At 31.2% G+C, this 19423-nt stretch overlaps 1 protein-coding gene across 3 annotated transcripts in view; it reads right to left on the reverse strand.

Annotated features, from left to right (window-relative positions):
• Window positions 1-6217, reverse strand: part of LOC110662737 (peroxisome biogenesis protein 5) — a 41224-nt gene extending 35007 nt beyond the window's left edge. The window contains exons 1-7 of one of the 3 annotated variants that reach the window (XM_058136092.1): window positions 5844-6216; window positions 5533-5667; window positions 5256-5418; window positions 3511-3704; window positions 3143-3394; window positions 2801-2920; window positions 1755-1904 (exon numbers count right to left, since the gene is read on the reverse strand). In XM_058136092.1, the coding sequence (XP_057992075.1) occupies window positions 1755-1904; window positions 2801-2920; window positions 3143-3394; window positions 3511-3704; window positions 5256-5418; window positions 5533-5667; window positions 5844-5960 (1131 nt within the window). In that variant the 5' untranslated portion in view covers window positions 5961-6216. Of the gene's footprint in view, window positions 1-1742; window positions 1905-2800; window positions 2921-3142; window positions 3395-3510; window positions 3705-5255; window positions 5419-5532; window positions 5668-5843 lie in introns of all 3 variants that reach the window. The other 2 variants (XM_058136089.1, XM_058136096.1) reach the window with 2 other exon arrangements.
• Between the last annotated feature and the right edge of the window lie 13206 nt (window positions 6218-19423).

Consider the following 19423-nt stretch of genomic DNA (forward strand, 5'->3'; position numbering starts at 1 on the left):
TTTTAACAACGACTACCATAAAATTTCAAGTTTGATAACCACTCTGCTCTGCTCAAGAAAGCCATATCCCAATTACTTTTCAGTTTCAAAATTAGACTTTTCACCTCTCTGATCTTGAAGAGGAAAAAAATACAAAGAAGTAGAGAAAGATACATTGCCTAATTTGCTAACATGGTAACAACTATGTCTTGCTAGCATTGCTAAATGAGTGCTCCAGCATGTCTTGGTCTCTGTTATTAGAAGAATTTAACTAATTGGTTACTTCAGCAGGATATTTGTTGAATCAAATCACACTTGCATTTTTAGGTGCATAAAATAGACATATTTATACAATTGTTGCATCATCTCCCCACAGGTGTATGGCAATGGTACTGTCAATGTGTCTTGGGTTTGCCTAAAGCTCAAACCCAAGACCACCAAGACTTGGATAGGGGCCTTGCATAAAATGAAACTTTAGCACCTTGCAGAACACAGAATTTCATGCATATATTAATTCTCAAGCTAAGCAACAGCAATATCTGCTATCTCTTTCTAGGTCTCATTCCCTTCTGCAATTGTCCGACTGTCCATGTGCCAAAACTGTAGACCTGATTTCTTGGTCAATAAACTTTGACTTTCAAGCGTGACTATTAAAGAATTTGAAACTGGAATGCAAAAGGCGGAATAAATTAAGAATACCCTCAGTATTTGATAATATTACAGATATTCCATGTAGGCTATTAATAACAACTTAATGGAGTTTCCCAGGCATATCATCTTCTTGTTGTATAACCCCATCCAGCATTGAGATTCAGGGTGATAAAAGCACCATTTTAAATGATGTTGAAAAAAATATATTTTGTTATTTTATTGTTCTTATGGCTAAAACATATCAAATTCAATTTTAAATCAATTTTTAGTACTCTTTAACTAATATATTTAAAAAGGTGCTTCTTTTAATAGTAGATCCAACAACAATGCCAAACAGACCCTATGTTAATTGTATTTCTATCATGGCCTCTTCTTGCGAAGAAGAAGATAGGAGGAAACAAATAAAAATAAATATATATGTGTGTGTGTGTGTGTGTGTGTGTGTGTGTGTAAGAAAGTTATTTTCAAGAAAATGAGAAGGATAATGGAAGAAAGTTCTTTAAAATTACAATTTTTGACCTTAGCTTTTTGGATAACAAATGGCTAGTACAGGTTAAAGAAGTAATATTCAAAGTCCCCATCCCCTTTCTCTAGACTAGTTTTTGTGGGCCATAGAGAAAATTTTGAGCTCCAGTTTCTCTCCCCTTCCCAAACTAGGTAAAGTGACTTTCCTCTCTTCCAAACAGTACAAGAGCTGCCATATCAGGGAAAAAGCCCACACCTGTAGCTTACTTATTAGTTAAGTACCTCAATGAAGCCCACTTCACTCTATGCAAAGCGAAATCAAGAGAAAAGAGAACACTCCCAAATCCCAATCCACCAAAAGGATGGAAAAAGATAGGGAGAACGGAGAGGAGAGCATGACAGCTATTACGAGAAAAAATCTTATCTATTATGAACTTCAATATAATTTAATACTGCAAAACTTTTTGCAAATCATACAAGTCACACAGGATTACTATACATACACCATTCTCTTAAGTTTTAATATTTAGGCTTCAAAATGTACATTGTTACATTCAAGTGTATGAATAAGTACGTGCATACGATTTGGCAATCAAAAAACATAATAAAAATCCCTTTTTTCGTGCTATCTGTAAATCTTTACTTGCCTCATCACGTACATATTCATCAGCCCAAGAAGTACCCCCAGTATACTTTTGTTGATATTCTGTTGCCCAGTCACTAGGTCCAGCGGCTGGCTTGACTTGATTATCATCAATAATAAGTTCACCACGACTCATCTTTGACACAAATTGAAGAAACTTTGAATTCTGCATGCCATTGGCATTTGATAAATATTCTAGCATAAATAGCAATAAAGACAGAAAAAGTACACATACAAATACATAATATAAGTCCTTCAGTGACGAATATTTCTTAATGCATAGTGATGTAACCATGTTTAAGGCTTTTGTTCTCAAATATGATTGTGCCAATCACGTGTTATAGCTGGTTTGAAGTCAGTTGACCATTACCAATCAATCACTAACAAAAAGCTACCAATCCAAATCCACTTGTTTCCATCATCCAATAACATCTTCTTCGGTATAATACAATTAATGCAATTGCTCAAAAAAAATACAAATAAGGCCTCAATCACTTTTCACTACCACTTTTAGAACTGGAGAAATAAATGGCCATGCAATAATGCATGAATAAGACAGGATCTAATTTCCAGTCTATGGACATCTAAGAGTGTAAAACTGGTGGCATATGCATACATGACATATAATTAGTTGAATAAAACCTACTACACCATTTTAAATGACAGTCTGAAATACACTGTTCTTCACCACTAAAATTATTAACACTTAGAAATGCCCCAGCATTGATAAGCACTAAATAAGACTCAATGCTTGAATTTCAAAACAATAGGATCAAAGGTTGCTCTAATTTTCTCAAAGAAAAAAAAAATGAAGGTTTCAACAATTCCAACTTAGGTGCTATCACGCTGATTGAAAAGAGGGAGTCCTTTGCTTAAATTGATTCCACCAAAAAATGGATCATATACAAGATGCAAATGTTTATTAGGAACCAGAGTATACTGTTAATTCTAATGTGCATATCCGTTATTGAGTCTCCACAATACAAAAACCATAAGCAACCAGAAACAGGAAAGAAAGTGCACACAATGTGGAAAATTTGCGTGATCATAGAGCATAAAAACCTGAAATTTAGGGTCATTATTTTGAGCAAGTGTGTGGGCAAGCATACGAGTCTGTTCCATTGCTGCTAAGTTTGGGATATTTGCCCCTCTTATTTGATCCATTGATGCCAACAGTTGTTCCTATAACCAAAAATAAATAAGACAAGATAAAATACATCATTCATGCCATGTCCAAATATTCATACAACCAATTTTCAGGAATCATATCTTAATGAACCTACAATTTCAAGTCCACCTTTGACAAATGTATAAGTGAGAAGATTCCAAGATCAACCATGTGATGTTCAAAACAATGAGTGTGATCCATCTGCAAATTTAAAGATTAATGCCAAATGCAAGTACCTGCTCAAATTCAGAGACACAACTATTAGCACCATGTTGCCGTTCAAATGCATGAGCCCAAGCATCAGGATCACTATGGTCTAATCTGTGCTGGCTAAATTCTGAAATCCACCCATCAGCAAGATGAGGACCTGGTCTCAAACTACCTTGTGACTCATTCCAGTAATCCTCCAAGTCTCGAAATCTCCTAGGTAGACGCCCCTTTGCATGGGCATCACTATCAATGTCTAATGAAGACAATAGCGCATTCACCTGGAGATAAAACCTAAGTCAAGACATGCCTATAGTTTTGCTCAAAGAATGAGAATGAAAATTTAAGAGAGAATAATAGCTTGCATACTTCCTATAACAAATAAAAGGAAAAGGACCTGTGCATTAATGAAATCTTCATTCTTATCAGCAAAAAAGTGCCTAGCCATTATGCTGCTACGATCACGTATGCATTGTTTGTCGCCTTCAGATAATCCTAACAATGGCAGTGGAGCAGGACGAAAAGGGATTCCACCATGGCTACTTTCAACAAACGAGTGTAAGAAGTTTGACAACACTCTTTGGGGTGGTCCTGCAATATATTAAGTACAAAACATACCCCAAAAAGAAAAAAAAAATGCACATGAGAATTCTTTCTCAATCCTGTGCTACAGTGTTTATTTAATACTAGACACTAAAATACTGCCACAGCTGATATAGATGAACGGTATGTAATGTAGATATAAAAATATTATGTTATGCAATATTTTGTTACTGTTTTAATGGATCCTGTGGTGTGAGTGGTGTGAGTGATATAGTGGAAGCGCTTCCATGATATGCATTGAATTTTAAATCATTCATACAACTTGGGCGAATTTCTTACTATGGCACAATGGTGACTTGGTCTAGCATGATCTTGAAAGAGACATTCTTTATAAATTATATAAGTCATGACCCATGAATTTAGCACCAAAATAATCTATGCAACTCAGAGAACCTAATTTGATATTATATTGAGATAATTTCCCGTTCATCAACCATTACTTTTCTTCGAACTTGCAATCATATAGAACTACAAGCACACATAATTCCATCCTCTCATCACTCAATTCTGTACCTCCATGGCTATTACTTCAACTTCTCTAAGGAATATTCTACTTTTAATATGATACCAGTTAATCTTCTAGTACAAAACATGATTTCTGAAACTTCAAATACTCTATCCTCCTAATCACCTTGTCTTACTTCACCATCTGTTAGTTTCAACTCTTTAATAAGCAAAGGTAATGGAACTAATTCACACCTTTAAATTTCTTTTATCATGAAACTCTTCAGCAATTTGCACCTCACCTCGTCTAGATTACTTATCACTTGACAAACCATTTAAGTTTTCTTTCTTTCTTAATCACTCACTAACTTATTTAGCTATGAGCATATGGTGTTTGGTTCAAATCAATTACAAAACTATAATCCATTTGAAAATGAATTCCACTGTTTAGTATGACACAACTTAAAATACAGAATTCAATTGAATTCATATAATTCACATTTGGTATAATTTTATAATTGAAAATTATTTTTCCTCACTTCTTAAACTACTCTTAAAATAATTCTTTTAAAAAAAATTGTAATTTCCTCCTTTATAAAAAATGTCTAAAAAATTTATATCAATTAGCAAACAAATAAATCAGTTAATAATATTTAACAACAGAAATAGTATCATCAATTAAGTGCATAATTATAGAGAAAGGTAGGAGAAAAATAGGGGGAGAGAGAGAGAGAGAGAGAGAGAGAGAGAGAGAGAGAGAAGGAAGAAAAGAGAGGGAGATAGAGTGTGTTTATGAGGAATACATGGGCATTTTAGGGCATTTTAGTCCAAAAATAAAAATATTGCTGTGTTAGTTTTGTGGAATTCATTTCAAATTCCATCAAATTCTATAAGAATTAGTTTTAGTTATAATCAATTATTGAATTTCTGGAATTGAAATCCATTTTTTTTTCAAACCAAACATACAAAACATGGAATTCAATTCCACAAAAATTTATAGAATTCATTTGAACCAAACATAGTTATGAAATCCAAAATGTTCTGATAGGATTAGTGAATAAGATGAGCTTATAAATTGGGAAATCATAGTATTACCATACACAGTCGGTTGAAGCTGAGGTCCACGATCATATACATGATCCAATTGAGGAACGTTAGCCTGAGATGGACGAGGAACATGAGACCGCTCTATCTCATCCCAGGCATCTGCGAGTCCATTCTGATCCGTAGAGCGAAACCCCCAAAGGAATTCCGAACCCTGACAATATAGACAAAAGTATATGAGAAAAAAACAACCCAGTTGATACTAACATGGTAGCAACAACAAAACCTTTCACTAAATGCTTCGTTTAGCCAAAACAACATATCAAACCTGACCACCAGGGTGAGAAAATGGCTGTTGTTCAAACTCAGCCCCTGGAAGTGCTCTCAAAGGGTCCTCAACATCCTGGAAAAAACGATTCTCCGAACTTGTAGCGGTCGCTGTAGGGATTTCCTTTAGCCTTTCCTGTTTACAGAAAAATCCAAAAGTTCATAAATAAGTACGCGTACCCACAAACACTAAACATAAGCCAATTGAAGACGTTACCCTTTGTTTGGATTGAGAGAAATGAAGAGATAAAAAAAGAAATGAAATTCGGTTTCCTTCATTAAGAGAAAGAAAAGGGCAAAGCAAGCTATTACCTGAGTCTTAGAAGAGGAGCCTAGAAGAGTATTGGCAAGAGCGCCAAGAGGATTGGAAGATGAAGAACCCGGAACCGCACACGCCGCTCCTCCTGCAACTAGGTCCCGCATCGCCATATCTCTTTTATCTGCTTCTAATTTTCCGTAAGACGGTGGCGGTATAGTCGACGATTGGTTTCTCTTCTTAAATCATTGAAATTGAAGAATCGGGTTCAATCGGAGAAGCGGTCAACAACGACGACGACGATAAAGCAAAAGCAGAGCTAGGGGGCTATATATGGGAACAAGCGAAGAAGATAAACTCCCAACTCGTTTGTTCGTTGCAGAGCTGTTAATGTTGCTAAAGGAGAAGGATGACACCATCCATATGTTTTATACTAATTAATTAATTAACATATAAATGATACGTTTTGTTCGTGATGCTAACCCTTTAGGACTAACTATACTAAAAAATAAAATTTTTTGTCTCACAGGAAAATAAATTATTTTTATAATATAAAAAATAAATTTTATATAACTATAAAATATAATATATGTACACAAGACGTGCCCAATAAATTTTTTCTCATCGTCTAGAGTGGCACACATTTTTAGGCTGCTAGTTATTATGTACCGAAAAATTTTGTTGCGCAATTTAGATTTTGTAGAGGAATATTAATAGAAAGGAAAACCGTTGAGGGAATAAATGTGGATAGGGGTGAGCATTTGGTTGGTTCGGTTCCGAATCGAACCGAATCGAAATAATCGATAATCAAAAATCTCATAAATTGTAAACCGAACCGAATCGTTTATTAGAGAAAAATCGAACTGAATCGAACCAATTATTATCGGTTCGGTTAATGAAAAACTGAAATTTCAATTTTTTTTCAAATGCCAAACGGACCTGCTTGACCTGTAAATTGCACATTTGCATTTGTTCACACTTCATGGTATACAATTCATATAAAATCAATTGTGTAGCATCAAATAAACAATCAATTTAATAAAATGTCACTATGCCAAATAAACCATAAAATAAATAAAAGTACAAAACCATTAAACCAAATAATAATCCAAGCATCAAATGCCAAACCATAAAACAAAACATAATTGAAATAAAAGATAAAATAACCACAATCATACTCTAAATACAATCCAGTTCAGTTATTATTAAAATCCATAAAACAACATAATAATAAAATACCAAATCTCCAACAAGATAAAAGCTAAATACAATCCATATTAAAATCCATCAAATAACAACAGAATTAAACATAATATTAAAATCCATCAAATCTCCAATAATTTGATTTTGAGCAGTCCAACCAAATCCAAAAACATCCTCAAATGAAGAGGCAACAGGCAATAGCTTTGGGAACCTACACAAATAAAATAATAAAAAAAAAGACAATTGATATATAATAATTAATGAAAGCATAAAATAATATAAAACTTTAAACAATCAAACTTACATCTAAGAGTTAAGGGTAGGGGTTGAACAACTTGATCCCCCTAATTGAGTTAGGCCAACACTTGGCAGTACTGAAAATTGAATTATATAAGGGGAAAAAAAAATCAATCCATATTGAAATAAAAATATTAAAAGATAAAAATTATCTAAATACATGTATTTATTACATACCCTCTTCAAACTTTTCAAGTTCCTTTAAATCTTCCTCAACATTTATTGGACAATTTGAGGAACGTGTCCAATCTTGTGCACATATCAAAGCTTCCACAATTCTGGGAGTTAAAGAACTCCTAAAGGGATCTAGTACTCTCCCACCAGTACTAAAAGCATTCTCTGATGCAACAGTTGAAACTGGGACTATCAATATATCTCTTGCCATTTTTCCAAGGATGGGAAATCTCTCAGAATTGATTTTCCACCATTTTAAGAGATCAAAATCATCCTTGTCCTCTTGAATTGCCTCATTGAGATACACTTCCAACTCTGTTTTTGAATCTAAACCTCCATTTTTTTATAAGTTTTGCTTCTTGTAGTGATGCTTCAAGTACAATTTGGGCTTTAGATTTATTATACTACCACTACCACTTGAGAGCTGTGAGCTAGTGTTATCACTTATTTGCTCACAATCAGTTTGATACATTTTCTTATACTCATTAAATAAGTCAATCAAAGATGACTTCACCTTCTGGAACAACTGCTCACCCTTTTCTTCACCATGCATTTGGCAAAATTAAAACTCCATATATTCAAACTTATCACGAGGGTCAAGAACAGGAGCAAAATAAATCAATTTATTCATTTTATCTATATCCCCCCAGTACTTGTCAAATTTTTTCTTCATTCTGTCCCCCATATTTTTCACCTCAACATTAGTACTATCCACCCATTGATTTAAAATAAAAGCCAAGTCACTTATCTCACCAAAAAACATGTTAGATGTGATATACCGAGAACCAGAAATACGCAAAGTAAGCTCATAAAAATGAGATAAAATTTCAGCCATTTTCCTACATTCAGACCAATCATGAAAATCAGGCACTCCATTCTCTCCCAATTCAAGCCTAAACATAGGTTCTTGTGACTCATACCTCTCGAACGCCCTTTCATATTTTTAAGCTATATTCAACATCAAATAAGTTGAATTCCACCTAGTTGGCACATCTAAACACAAAGAAGACTTGCCATCAATTTTTTTCATATTCAACACACTCCTTAAACTTTTTCAACCTAGCTGGAGAACTCCTAATGTATCTCACTGCATTCCTTACTTTCAAAGATCGACTCACCAACATCTTTTAAGCCATCCATGACAACCAAATTAACTATGTGTGCCATACACCTCATATGAAGGTAATCAGAATTAGAAACAGTGACACCCCAATTTGCAAGCTTTTTTTTCAAATAAGAAATGGCTATATCATTTGAACTGGCATTATCAACTGTAATGGTGAATATCTTATCTAGCCCCCACTCTAGCAAACAAGTTTCAATAGCTCTACCAATTACATCACCTTTATGACTTGTAATAGGACAAAAATTAATGATTTGCTTATGTAACTTCCAATCATTATCAATGAAATGAGCAGTGATACACAAATAATTAATTCATTGTAATGATGTCCATGTATCCGTAGTAAGACTCACCCTTTGACAATTTCTCTTCAAATAAGACTTCAATTTTGACCTCTCCTCAACATACACTAAATAACAATCTCGTGAAATAGTCCAACGAGAGGGAATCTTAAACTTGGGACATATAGCTCTCATAAATTTTCGAAATCCCTCACCTTTTACAATTTTAAATGTCAACTCATCAATGATAATCATGGAAACAAGAGCCTCCCTAATTGCATTTTCATCATATTTCCAAGTAGTAAGTGTGCCTACTTCACCCTCTACATTGTTTGAATTTGGTTGCAAATCCAATAGTGCTTGCCTAGTCTCAATGGCATGTGGATGCTTTTTGCAAGTATTCATATGATTCCTAAGTGCAGTGGTTCCATTTCTCTTAGGATCACAACAAAATTCTTTATTACAATAATTACACTTGCCTTTGGTGTCACCATTATCAGTTTTAAACTTGGTGAAGTGATCCCAAACTGTAGACCTTGGCATGACTGGCTTTCTTTTCACTTTTGATTTTGAACTTATTGTAGTTTCTTGTTCACTTTGAGTGGAATCAGTTGCATTTGTTGGATCATTTTGCCCGCTAGAACTAGAATCCATGTTCAGCTGCTACAAGAGTACACAAATAATTAACATTAGAACTCTAATCAATATTATTGTGGAGCACAAGCTACCATAGAAAGAGTAATTTCAATTCACATTAATAATATAAATTATTAGTATATTGAAACCTCAATGCGATTTTTAAGTTTTCTAAATGCATATCCCCACCCCTGAGAGCCCACTATAATCACACCCAAATTTAGGAGGCTTTTACTAGCACTAAAAAGGTACAATTCAGGATTAGTAACCTTTTAAGCTTTCAATTAATAATATTTAACAATTGAATCTACATGGAGAATTCTTTGGAAGTTGGGTATGTTGCATTCAGGGACTACTGTTGTGACTTGTTTCATTTAAACTTGATTGCTGATGATATATATACCCATCAACTAAGCCATCCCAAGACCAATAGTTTAATTTCATCAACAGAAAATAGCCCATTCCAAATCCAAATTAAGCCCACCAAAGAAAGAAGACCAAAAACAAAATATAAAAAGATATTCTTAGCTCAACCTACCAAATACAAACATAAATATAGTCAAACATGTGCATCCGTCCTCAATGAGTTTTAACTCAGTAATATTAGAGCTATCTCTAAGACTGTGAGATTTCTAGTTCGAGTTTTAATCAGAGTCAATTATATTAGAAAACATGCAGATCAGTGGGCTATAAATCTACAGTGTCTTGATCAATCATGCACATGGAATTAAAATACATGAAATATAGAAATGCAATAGAGCCTAAAACAATGAAGCATAAAAACAGTTACTTTTGACTAAACCCGTAAATAAAATTGCCAAACAATGATAGCCCAAAATAGGAAGCAAACAATTAAAGCAAAAACAAACGAATTCAAGAGATATCCAGAAGATTAAGAATACCAAAAAAGACGAAAAATAAATAAATAAATAACAACCTTAGAGAAAGCATCTTTGAAGTCATAGAATACCCCAAAAGTCCATGTCTAAGCGTCAGTGCCATGCAAATCCATTGTAGATTAAATTTAATCTAATTATATAACAAAATCAATTAGATGAAGATAATTTACATAGAGGTTACTCAAGTTGACCGAGAGACTGAATATAGATTGAATGAAGATTGAATTAAGATTAAACGAAAAACCACCAAATTAAATAGATAACAAATGCTCACCTCGAATGAAGATTGAAGAAGATGCACACCACACACAAGCAAGGAAGAAGAGAGACGAAGAGGAAGCTTGGGATTTTAGTTTTAAGAGGTTGAGCGGCGGCAGACTGCAGTAGGCAAATGGAAAGAAAGGTTAGGGTTAGGGATTTTAGTTTTAGTTTTAGGTTACATAAGCAATTATGGGCTGGGCTGGGCTGTGTGAAAGGGTTGGGCTTAAATCAATAAAGGCTTGTGTTGATTTCGGTTTTATTGGGTTCTTCGGTTATAACCGATAACCGAACCGAAATAACCGATAACCGAAAAATTTTAAAAGTATTAACCGAACCGAACCGAACCACTAATTTCGGTTCGGTTCGGTTCGGTTCAGTTAATCGGTTTAACCCGTAAACTGCTCACCCCTAAATGTGGATGAAAGGAGATGGTGAAGAGATTTCATTCGTAAGAGATTTAAAATTTCCACTCCACACTGCTCTATTTTGTTGTAGTAATAAATTTTAATATAAATTACAAGTAGCAATATAAATATACCATAAGTTTCAGTATATATTTAACTACTTTTTATATATATCTAAATAAATGAATTTTTCTTTATTCTTTAAATAATGATTTATTTATGTAAATTAAATTTATTTATGTAAATTAAAAATATATTTAAAAATAAAAATAAATAACATATATTCATGTGTGGCGCTTACGAGAAAGAAGCACTGAAAGCCAAGTACCGAAAGCCAAGCACCGAAAGCCAGGAGGAATGAGGAATGAGCTCGAGTTTATTCTGGAACCAAAATACTAGTGTCACCTTGGATGCTTCACTAAATGGAATTGGTCATGAAAAAAAAAAAAAAAACCTGTTTAGCATTGAGTTTCAAAGTTTGAAACTGTTTTTTTAAATAAAAGTATCCTCATTCCTCCTGGCTTCTAGCGCTTGGCTTTCGGTGCTTCTACCTCATAAGTGCCACACATGAATATATGTTATTTATTTTTATTTTTAAATATATTTATTCTGGAACCAAAATACTCGTGTCATTGGATGCTTTACTAAATGGAATTGGTCATGAGAAAAAAAAAAAAAAAGACAAACCCTGATTAGCATTGAGTTTCAAAGTTTGAAACTGCTTTTTTAAATAGAAGTATCATTTTAGATACTGTTAAGAAAAGTAGTTTAGAAAAAGTTATTTTATTATTTTAGTGTTCTCATGATTAAAATTGGTCAAATTTAATTTTTAATTATATTTTAACTGTCTCTAATTAGTATATTGAAAGGAATAATTTTCTCAATAGCAGTTTCAACAACAATGCTAAACAAACCCATAATATTCTAACGAGTACCTGTAGGCTATAAAGTTTTTTAGATTTGTTAATATAGACTTAGAAACATCGGCCAAGATAATTAATAAAAATAATGTATTTTTATTTAAATATGTGAATTAATATTAAAAAAATAATATAATATATATTATTTTATTATATTTAAACAAATGATTGGCCTAAATTTAAATGAATTCAATTGATTTAATTAAAAAAAATTCATTTCATATAAATAAATAATATATTTTTATTTAATTTATTCAATTAAAAGTTTAAATAATTAAAATATATAATGAGTCTGATATGTCACAGGCTTAAATTAATTTAATTAACTCAAATATATATATTTAATTGAATTAATTAAATAATAATTATTACAATTGACTTAAATATATATGATTAATGTAAATTGTGCATAATTAATTGACTCAATTTGCTCAATTGGATACTCAATTGACCAAAATATATTATCAATATGACATATACTCATATTGATTTAATTAACTTAAATATATATTTAATTAAATCAATTATAAAATATAATTATTGCAATTAACTCAAATATATATGACACATATTCAAATAAATTCAATTGAATTAATTAAATGATAATTGTCGCAATTGACTTAAATATATATAATCAATGTGATATTACATATAATCAATCGAATTAATTAAAAGCTCAATTGACTAAAATATATGATCAATATGACATACCATACACTCAAATTGATTTAATTGACTCAAATATATATATAAATAATATGACATTGAACATAATCAATTGATTCAATTTGCTTAATTAAATGTTTAATTGACTAAATTATATTATTAATGTGATATGTTACATACTCAAATTATTTCAATTAACTCAATTATATATTTAATTGAATCAATTAAATGATAATTGCCACGATTAACTCTAATATATATATCAATGTAACATTCTATAAAATTAATTGATCAATGTAGTCAATTAAAGTCTCAATTAACTAAAATATATTAAAATACAACATATTACATACTCATATTTATTTAATTAACTCAAATATATATGACACATACTTAAATAAATTCAATTGAATTAATTAAATGATAATTGTCGCAATTGACTTAAATATATATAATCAATGTGATATTACATATAATCGATCGAATTAATTAAAAGCTCAATTGACTAAAATATATGATCAATATGACATACCATACACTCAAATTGATTTAATTGACTCAAATATATATATAAATAATATAACATTGAACATAATCAATTGATTCAATTTGCTTAATTAAATGTTTAATTGACTAAATTATATTATTAATGTGATATGTTACATACTCAAATTATTTCAATTAACTCAATTATATATTTAATTGAATCAATTAAATGATAATTGCCACAATTAACTCTAATATATATATCAATGTAACATTCTATAAAATTAATTGATCAATGTAGTCAATTAAAGTCTCAATTGATCAAAATATATTAAAATACAACATATTACATACTCAAATTGATTTAATTAACTTAAATATATATGACACATACTTAAATAAATTCAATTGAATTAATTAAATGATAATTGTCGCAATTGACTTAAATATATATAATCAATGTGATATTACATATAATCGATCGAATTAATTAAAAGCTCAATTGACTAAAATATATGATCAATATGACATACCATACACTCAAATTGATTTAATTGACTCAAATATATATATAAATAATCTAACATTGAACATAATCAATTGATTCAATTTGCTTAATTAAATGCTTAATTGACTAAATTATATTATTAATGCGACATGTTACATACTCAAATTGTTTCAATTAACTCAATTATATATTTAATTGCATCAATTGAGTGATAATTGTTACAATTAACTCTAATATATATATCAATGTAACATTGTATAAAATTAATTGACCAATGTAGTCAATCAAAGTCTCAATTGACTAAAATATATTAAAAGATAATATATCACATACTCAAATTGATTTAATTAATTTAAATATATATTTCATTGAATTAATTAAATAATAATTATCGCTTTGAAAATTTTGTTACCCAGCTCCAAATCTTCAACGTAGGCACCTACCATTTTTTTCTTGCTATACTAATTGAAAGATAGACAAACATCCAAGAGAAATAAATAATTTGGTTTATTTTTAACCCTTCATCGCGTAAATTCAGAATTAGGCTAACCTTATTTAGAGAGTTTTTAACCTTTATATCAAATGTGTGTCTCTGTGTGTGCATGCATATACATTTAATAGGGGTGTTCGTGTAACACCCCTAAGTTCGGTAGTGCGTTCTACTGCTCCAGTGACCAGTGTTGTCCGGACAGCTAGGATGCCTAGAACCATACTTCGATATGAGTGAGGAGACATAAAATAATGAAATACAAGAAAAGAAAATACAAGAAAAACAAAGGAAAAATCATAGCAAAGAAATGTAACCAAGTTAAGCGAGTCGGAAACCCTAGCGATGGGTGACCGCACCGGGAAGTCACGGCGTGGACCGTTGACTAGCCCTGGACCGCGGGGAACCCTGAAAAATATTTTTAAAACTCAAATAAATATTTATTGAAGTATGAATATCATTAGAAAGATTAAAGAAAAATTAAATAATTAGTACAAAGAAAAGTGAGAAATCGAAAAACAGACAAAATACGGTTTTACCGAAAAATCGGGAATGCAACCCGAACAGGGGCATTATGGTCATTTGACATCCCGAAGTGTCTTTTGACCTAAATGTCCATTAAAAATAAATAGTATTACACTTAGAAAATAAAATGAAAAATTAAATTGGTGGTACCTAAAATAAATAGTGGAAATAATGGGTTAAATGTGGAATAAATGGGAATTTGGCTTATTATATTGTTAAATGGGTGAGTGGTCCACTAATGAATAAATTAAACATGTAATGGGGCAGGTGTAAGTCAAAAATGCCATCTGAAATTCCATCTCCCTCAAATCCTCTCAAATGGCCGAATTGAAGAACCCTTGAAATCTCCATGAACGTTTTCTTTGAGCTTGATTTCCTCCCTCCATTTCAACTCCATTCACTTAGGTTCTTTCATGAAAAATGGTCTACACACCACAAGGAAGATATTGATACCAATTTTGAGAAGTTTAGTGAAGGTTTAGCAATTTACAATTAAAGGTAAGTTTGCATTTTTGAGAAGTTCTTTGTTAAAGTTTATGTTTATGTTATGGGTGTTAGTTTGGTGAAGGAAAATTTTGAGTTTGAAAGGTTATTGTTATTTTCATTTTGGACAGCCATGGGTCACGTTTATGATGAGGTATTTGTGCATATAATTGATGGGAAAGAATGTTAATAATGGTGATTTAGTAACTTAGTGAGTTATTGCATGTTTATATGGTGAATTATGCACTTTGATGGGAATTGGCATATGGTACGGCAATGTGATGTTGATGAATGATTTGTGGCAGCTTGTGGACACTTGAGAAATGGTGTATATTGAAGGAAGAGTGGGCAGAATATTGACCTAGAAGGATTGATGATATGTATGTGAATGAATGTTGTAAAGTGTATGTAAAGTTTGTAATGTTTAGGTGTGGTTGTAATGGTATTTAGAAATTGTAATTGTGAATGATATTTGGTGTGTTGAGGGTGATTGGAATCTGCCCAAAATAATGTTAATGTAAAGTAGAAAGTGCTTTTGGTAATGTACCAAAACTGATTTGGTAGGGTATGGAAGTAAACCTTGCAAGGTGAGTATGTGTTTGAAGTTGGGGTGTGAAATGCATATTGAGGGCAGTGTATATTTTAGCCTATAACCTTGAATGTGTAACCTCAATTTGTATGAGACCAATTTGGGGTGAAACTAGGCACAAAATGTGCCAACTTTCATTGAGAAACCATGCCAAAATTCTGCTTGCAAGGTGACCTAAAAATTTGACCAATTCGGATTAGGTGCAATTAGGACCTGAAAAATGACCAATTGGGCAGCAGTGAGTATTTAGGCCATAACTCACTCAAACCAGGTCCAATTGACCTGAAATTTTAACCATGAATAGTTAAGACCCATACCTACAAGTCTTATGAAGACACCAAAACCCAGAAATGACCATAAGCAAGTCAAACAACTTGCACAAGTTCGGGTCCAAAAACTGGCCGAACCAGAATTGACCAATTTGACCTAAAATTGACCTAAGATGGTACCATTTGACCAGCAATAGTATAATGACCATAACTCGGTCTACTTAACTCGGATTGACCTGAAATTTTGCCCCGCGTGCAATAAGACCTAGATCTACAAGTTTGTAGTTTCGACCGAGACCCAAAAACCTAGGGAACTAGATCGTCCGGTTAGGTCAAACCAGTGTCCCGGAATCCAGCAATTTGCATTAAAATGCACTAAACAAGGAAATGACTTTGGTAAAATGTACCAAACCTAAAACCCTATCAAATGTGACATATTAACGACACTAAAACCTAATTTACCTAAAACGCAACGAGGGTCGATATATTAGGTGATTAAGTGAATAATTGAGTTCAGTGCATTATTTACCAAACACCATCGTTAGAGGCAAATTAAATTAGCACTGAAACACTTCAAATTGTGTTTCTCAGTTACAAAAGACTCAGGAAAAGAGAAGGAAACACTGAGTCCAGACCAGGGAGACAGTCATCAGAGGTTTGTGCACAACAACTGTTTCTTTTGAATTATTTTCAATTGAAATAAATATTGACTATTTGTATATTATTGTTTTAAATTGTGTAAATGAGTTTGATGGACACTTATTGATTTAGAAATATTGTGAATGATTTGAAACTGTGAAAAATTGTTTGAATGACATTGATGGATACTTATTGATTGAAAAGCACTGTAAATGGTTTTTGTGGAAATTGAAGTGAATTACGAATTGTGTTGCCATTTTGTGAATGAAATTATGACTTTGGAAATTTATTGGATTCTCTCGAATCATTTGAATAAAATGTTTGGAATTGATTTTGTGTTCACACTTAGCATGATAGTATCGTATCATTCCTTCTCCAATTATGGGGTTGTGATCGTTTATTTTCCTTCTCCATTTATGGAGTCGTGATCGTTTATTTTTTCCTCTCTGGTTTACCAGTTGAGGTGATCGGATGAGTACTCATTATATAGCTAGCTCCCCTTCCTCATTGATTTCGATTAGTGAGGTTGTGATTGCTTTGTCGTGGTGTACAACACGGCATTGATCGGAAATTTGTGTCATGGCTTAAGTTGTGAATGAATTGGCAACACTGTATTCTTAAATTATTCGACTAAATTGCGTTATTATGTATTGTGAGATTGTGAAATTGATTTAAACTCTTGTTGACATATACTGTCTATTGAATTCAACCATGATCTGACTTATTGAAAATTATTGTGATATTGAAAAATGGAGTTTAAATTCTTGTTGACAATTATTGTCTTGAATTTAACTATGATTTTAAGTATCCACTATTTACATGACTTATGAATTGTGATTTAAATTGTATTTGGTTAATGTTGTGCACCACTGAGACATTGTCTCAGCGATAGCTTTTTAATTGCTGTCGCAGGTAGAGAGACAGACAAGGCAGCAGACTAGGCTGCTAGTACATCCAGCGAGGGATTTCCTGGTATAATGAGTATACCAATATTTTGCATTTTGTACTGTAATGTATGACACTGTATGTATATTTTCTTTCTGGTTTTGAGCAGTTGTAAATTAAATTGTACCTTGAAGTTGTAAATTAATTATGAGTGTTTTGGATTGTAAAAGTTGTATTATATTTCCTTATCTCGGACTTTGAAAAATTCCTATGGAATTGTGTTGATAAATTGTTGTGTTGAGAAATGTATTGGAGTTGAGATTTGGAAAATTATTGAAGTGTTTTTTTTTACAGGTTTTCTGAAGAACTGTTTTATCCAAAATACAGATGGCACCTTGCCAAAATTTTTACAGAAATTCTAAATAAATCAAATGAGTTAGTTGTTTCACCTCAGTTCACCAAAGTTTTTAACACCTGTAAATAGTGTTCACCACTGTAAAAGAAGTAAGAAAAGTTTTTAAAATCCCTTGTAGTGTATTTAATGGGTTATCAGTAGACGGAGTTGGTAATTCATTAGGTATACTACGGGATCATGTTATGCCTTACAGAGGGGTAAGGTGTGACAGTTCGGTTCCAGTTCAATTAGGAATTTGCTTAGAAATCAGAACCGAACTGAAATTTTAAAATTTCGATATGATTTTGGTTCGGTTCTTTATTATTTCGGTTTCAGTTTGGTACAGTTCTCGATTCTTTAGTTCTGATTCAATTCAATACAATTCCAGTTCAGTTCTTAGTTCTTAAAATAATTTTATGTAATTATTTCCTTAAAAGCCATACTTGAATTAGCATTTAAGTTTTGAATTGAGTTATTAATACATAATATATCATATAATATATCTTTTAGCTATACCTAAATTATATAATCTTTAATTATAAGGTGCATACATAACTTAGGATTAAATATATTATATAATATAATAGTATATCATATAATATACACTTTAACTATTTATTAATCATATAATATTTAATTATAAGATACAAATATAATTAAGAATTAATATATATATATATATATATAAGATAATAGTATATTTATAATTAAGAATGATAAAGTAATTTAATGTATTTTTAACTAAAATTATTAAGAAAATATAAAAAAATGAAATGTAATATTAAGTTATATTTAGTTCATAATTATATATACATTCATAAGTATATATAATTATATTGAAAGTATATAATACATCTTAAAAAAAATATAGAAAAGTATATATATAAATTTGGTTCTCGATTTGATACGATTTTGATTCAATTTCAGTACGGTTCTGGTTCAGTTCTTAGTGAAGAACCAGAACTAAACCAAAGTATTAAAATAAATTTGATTCAGTACGGTTCCTGTCTGTTCGATATAGTTCTTCGATTCGGTTCCGTTCCCCCAAAAACCATTTACAACCCTAATATTTAACGTGCTTTGCGCGTGTATATACTCATGATTTAATTCTTTTTGTATGTAATTTTTTTTTTCATAATTTGTTAACTTTCATATATGATATAATATTATATAATGTATTATTTTTCAATTATTGAATCATTATTATAATATATATATTTTTTGTTTAGAATTTATTAGTACTTCATTATTATAATACTAAATTATTATAATTGTATTTTATTTGTAATTAAAGTTGCTTAAAAAAGTTATAAAGAAATAAATTAATATGATATATTAATTTAATCAATTAAAATATTATAAATAAAATACAAAAAATAAAATTAATAAGATATATTACTCTAATTAATTAAAATATTATAAATATATGATATGAAAATATGAATATTTAATTTAGTCTTTATATGTATGTAAAATTGTAATTAAATTTTTAATTTGCTGCTTTCAC

The sequence above is a fragment of the Hevea brasiliensis genome, chromosome 2, assembly GCF_030052815.1.
Source record: "Hevea brasiliensis isolate MT/VB/25A 57/8 chromosome 2, ASM3005281v1, whole genome shotgun sequence".
Taxonomy (NCBI): domain Eukaryota; kingdom Viridiplantae; phylum Streptophyta; class Magnoliopsida; order Malpighiales; family Euphorbiaceae; genus Hevea; species Hevea brasiliensis.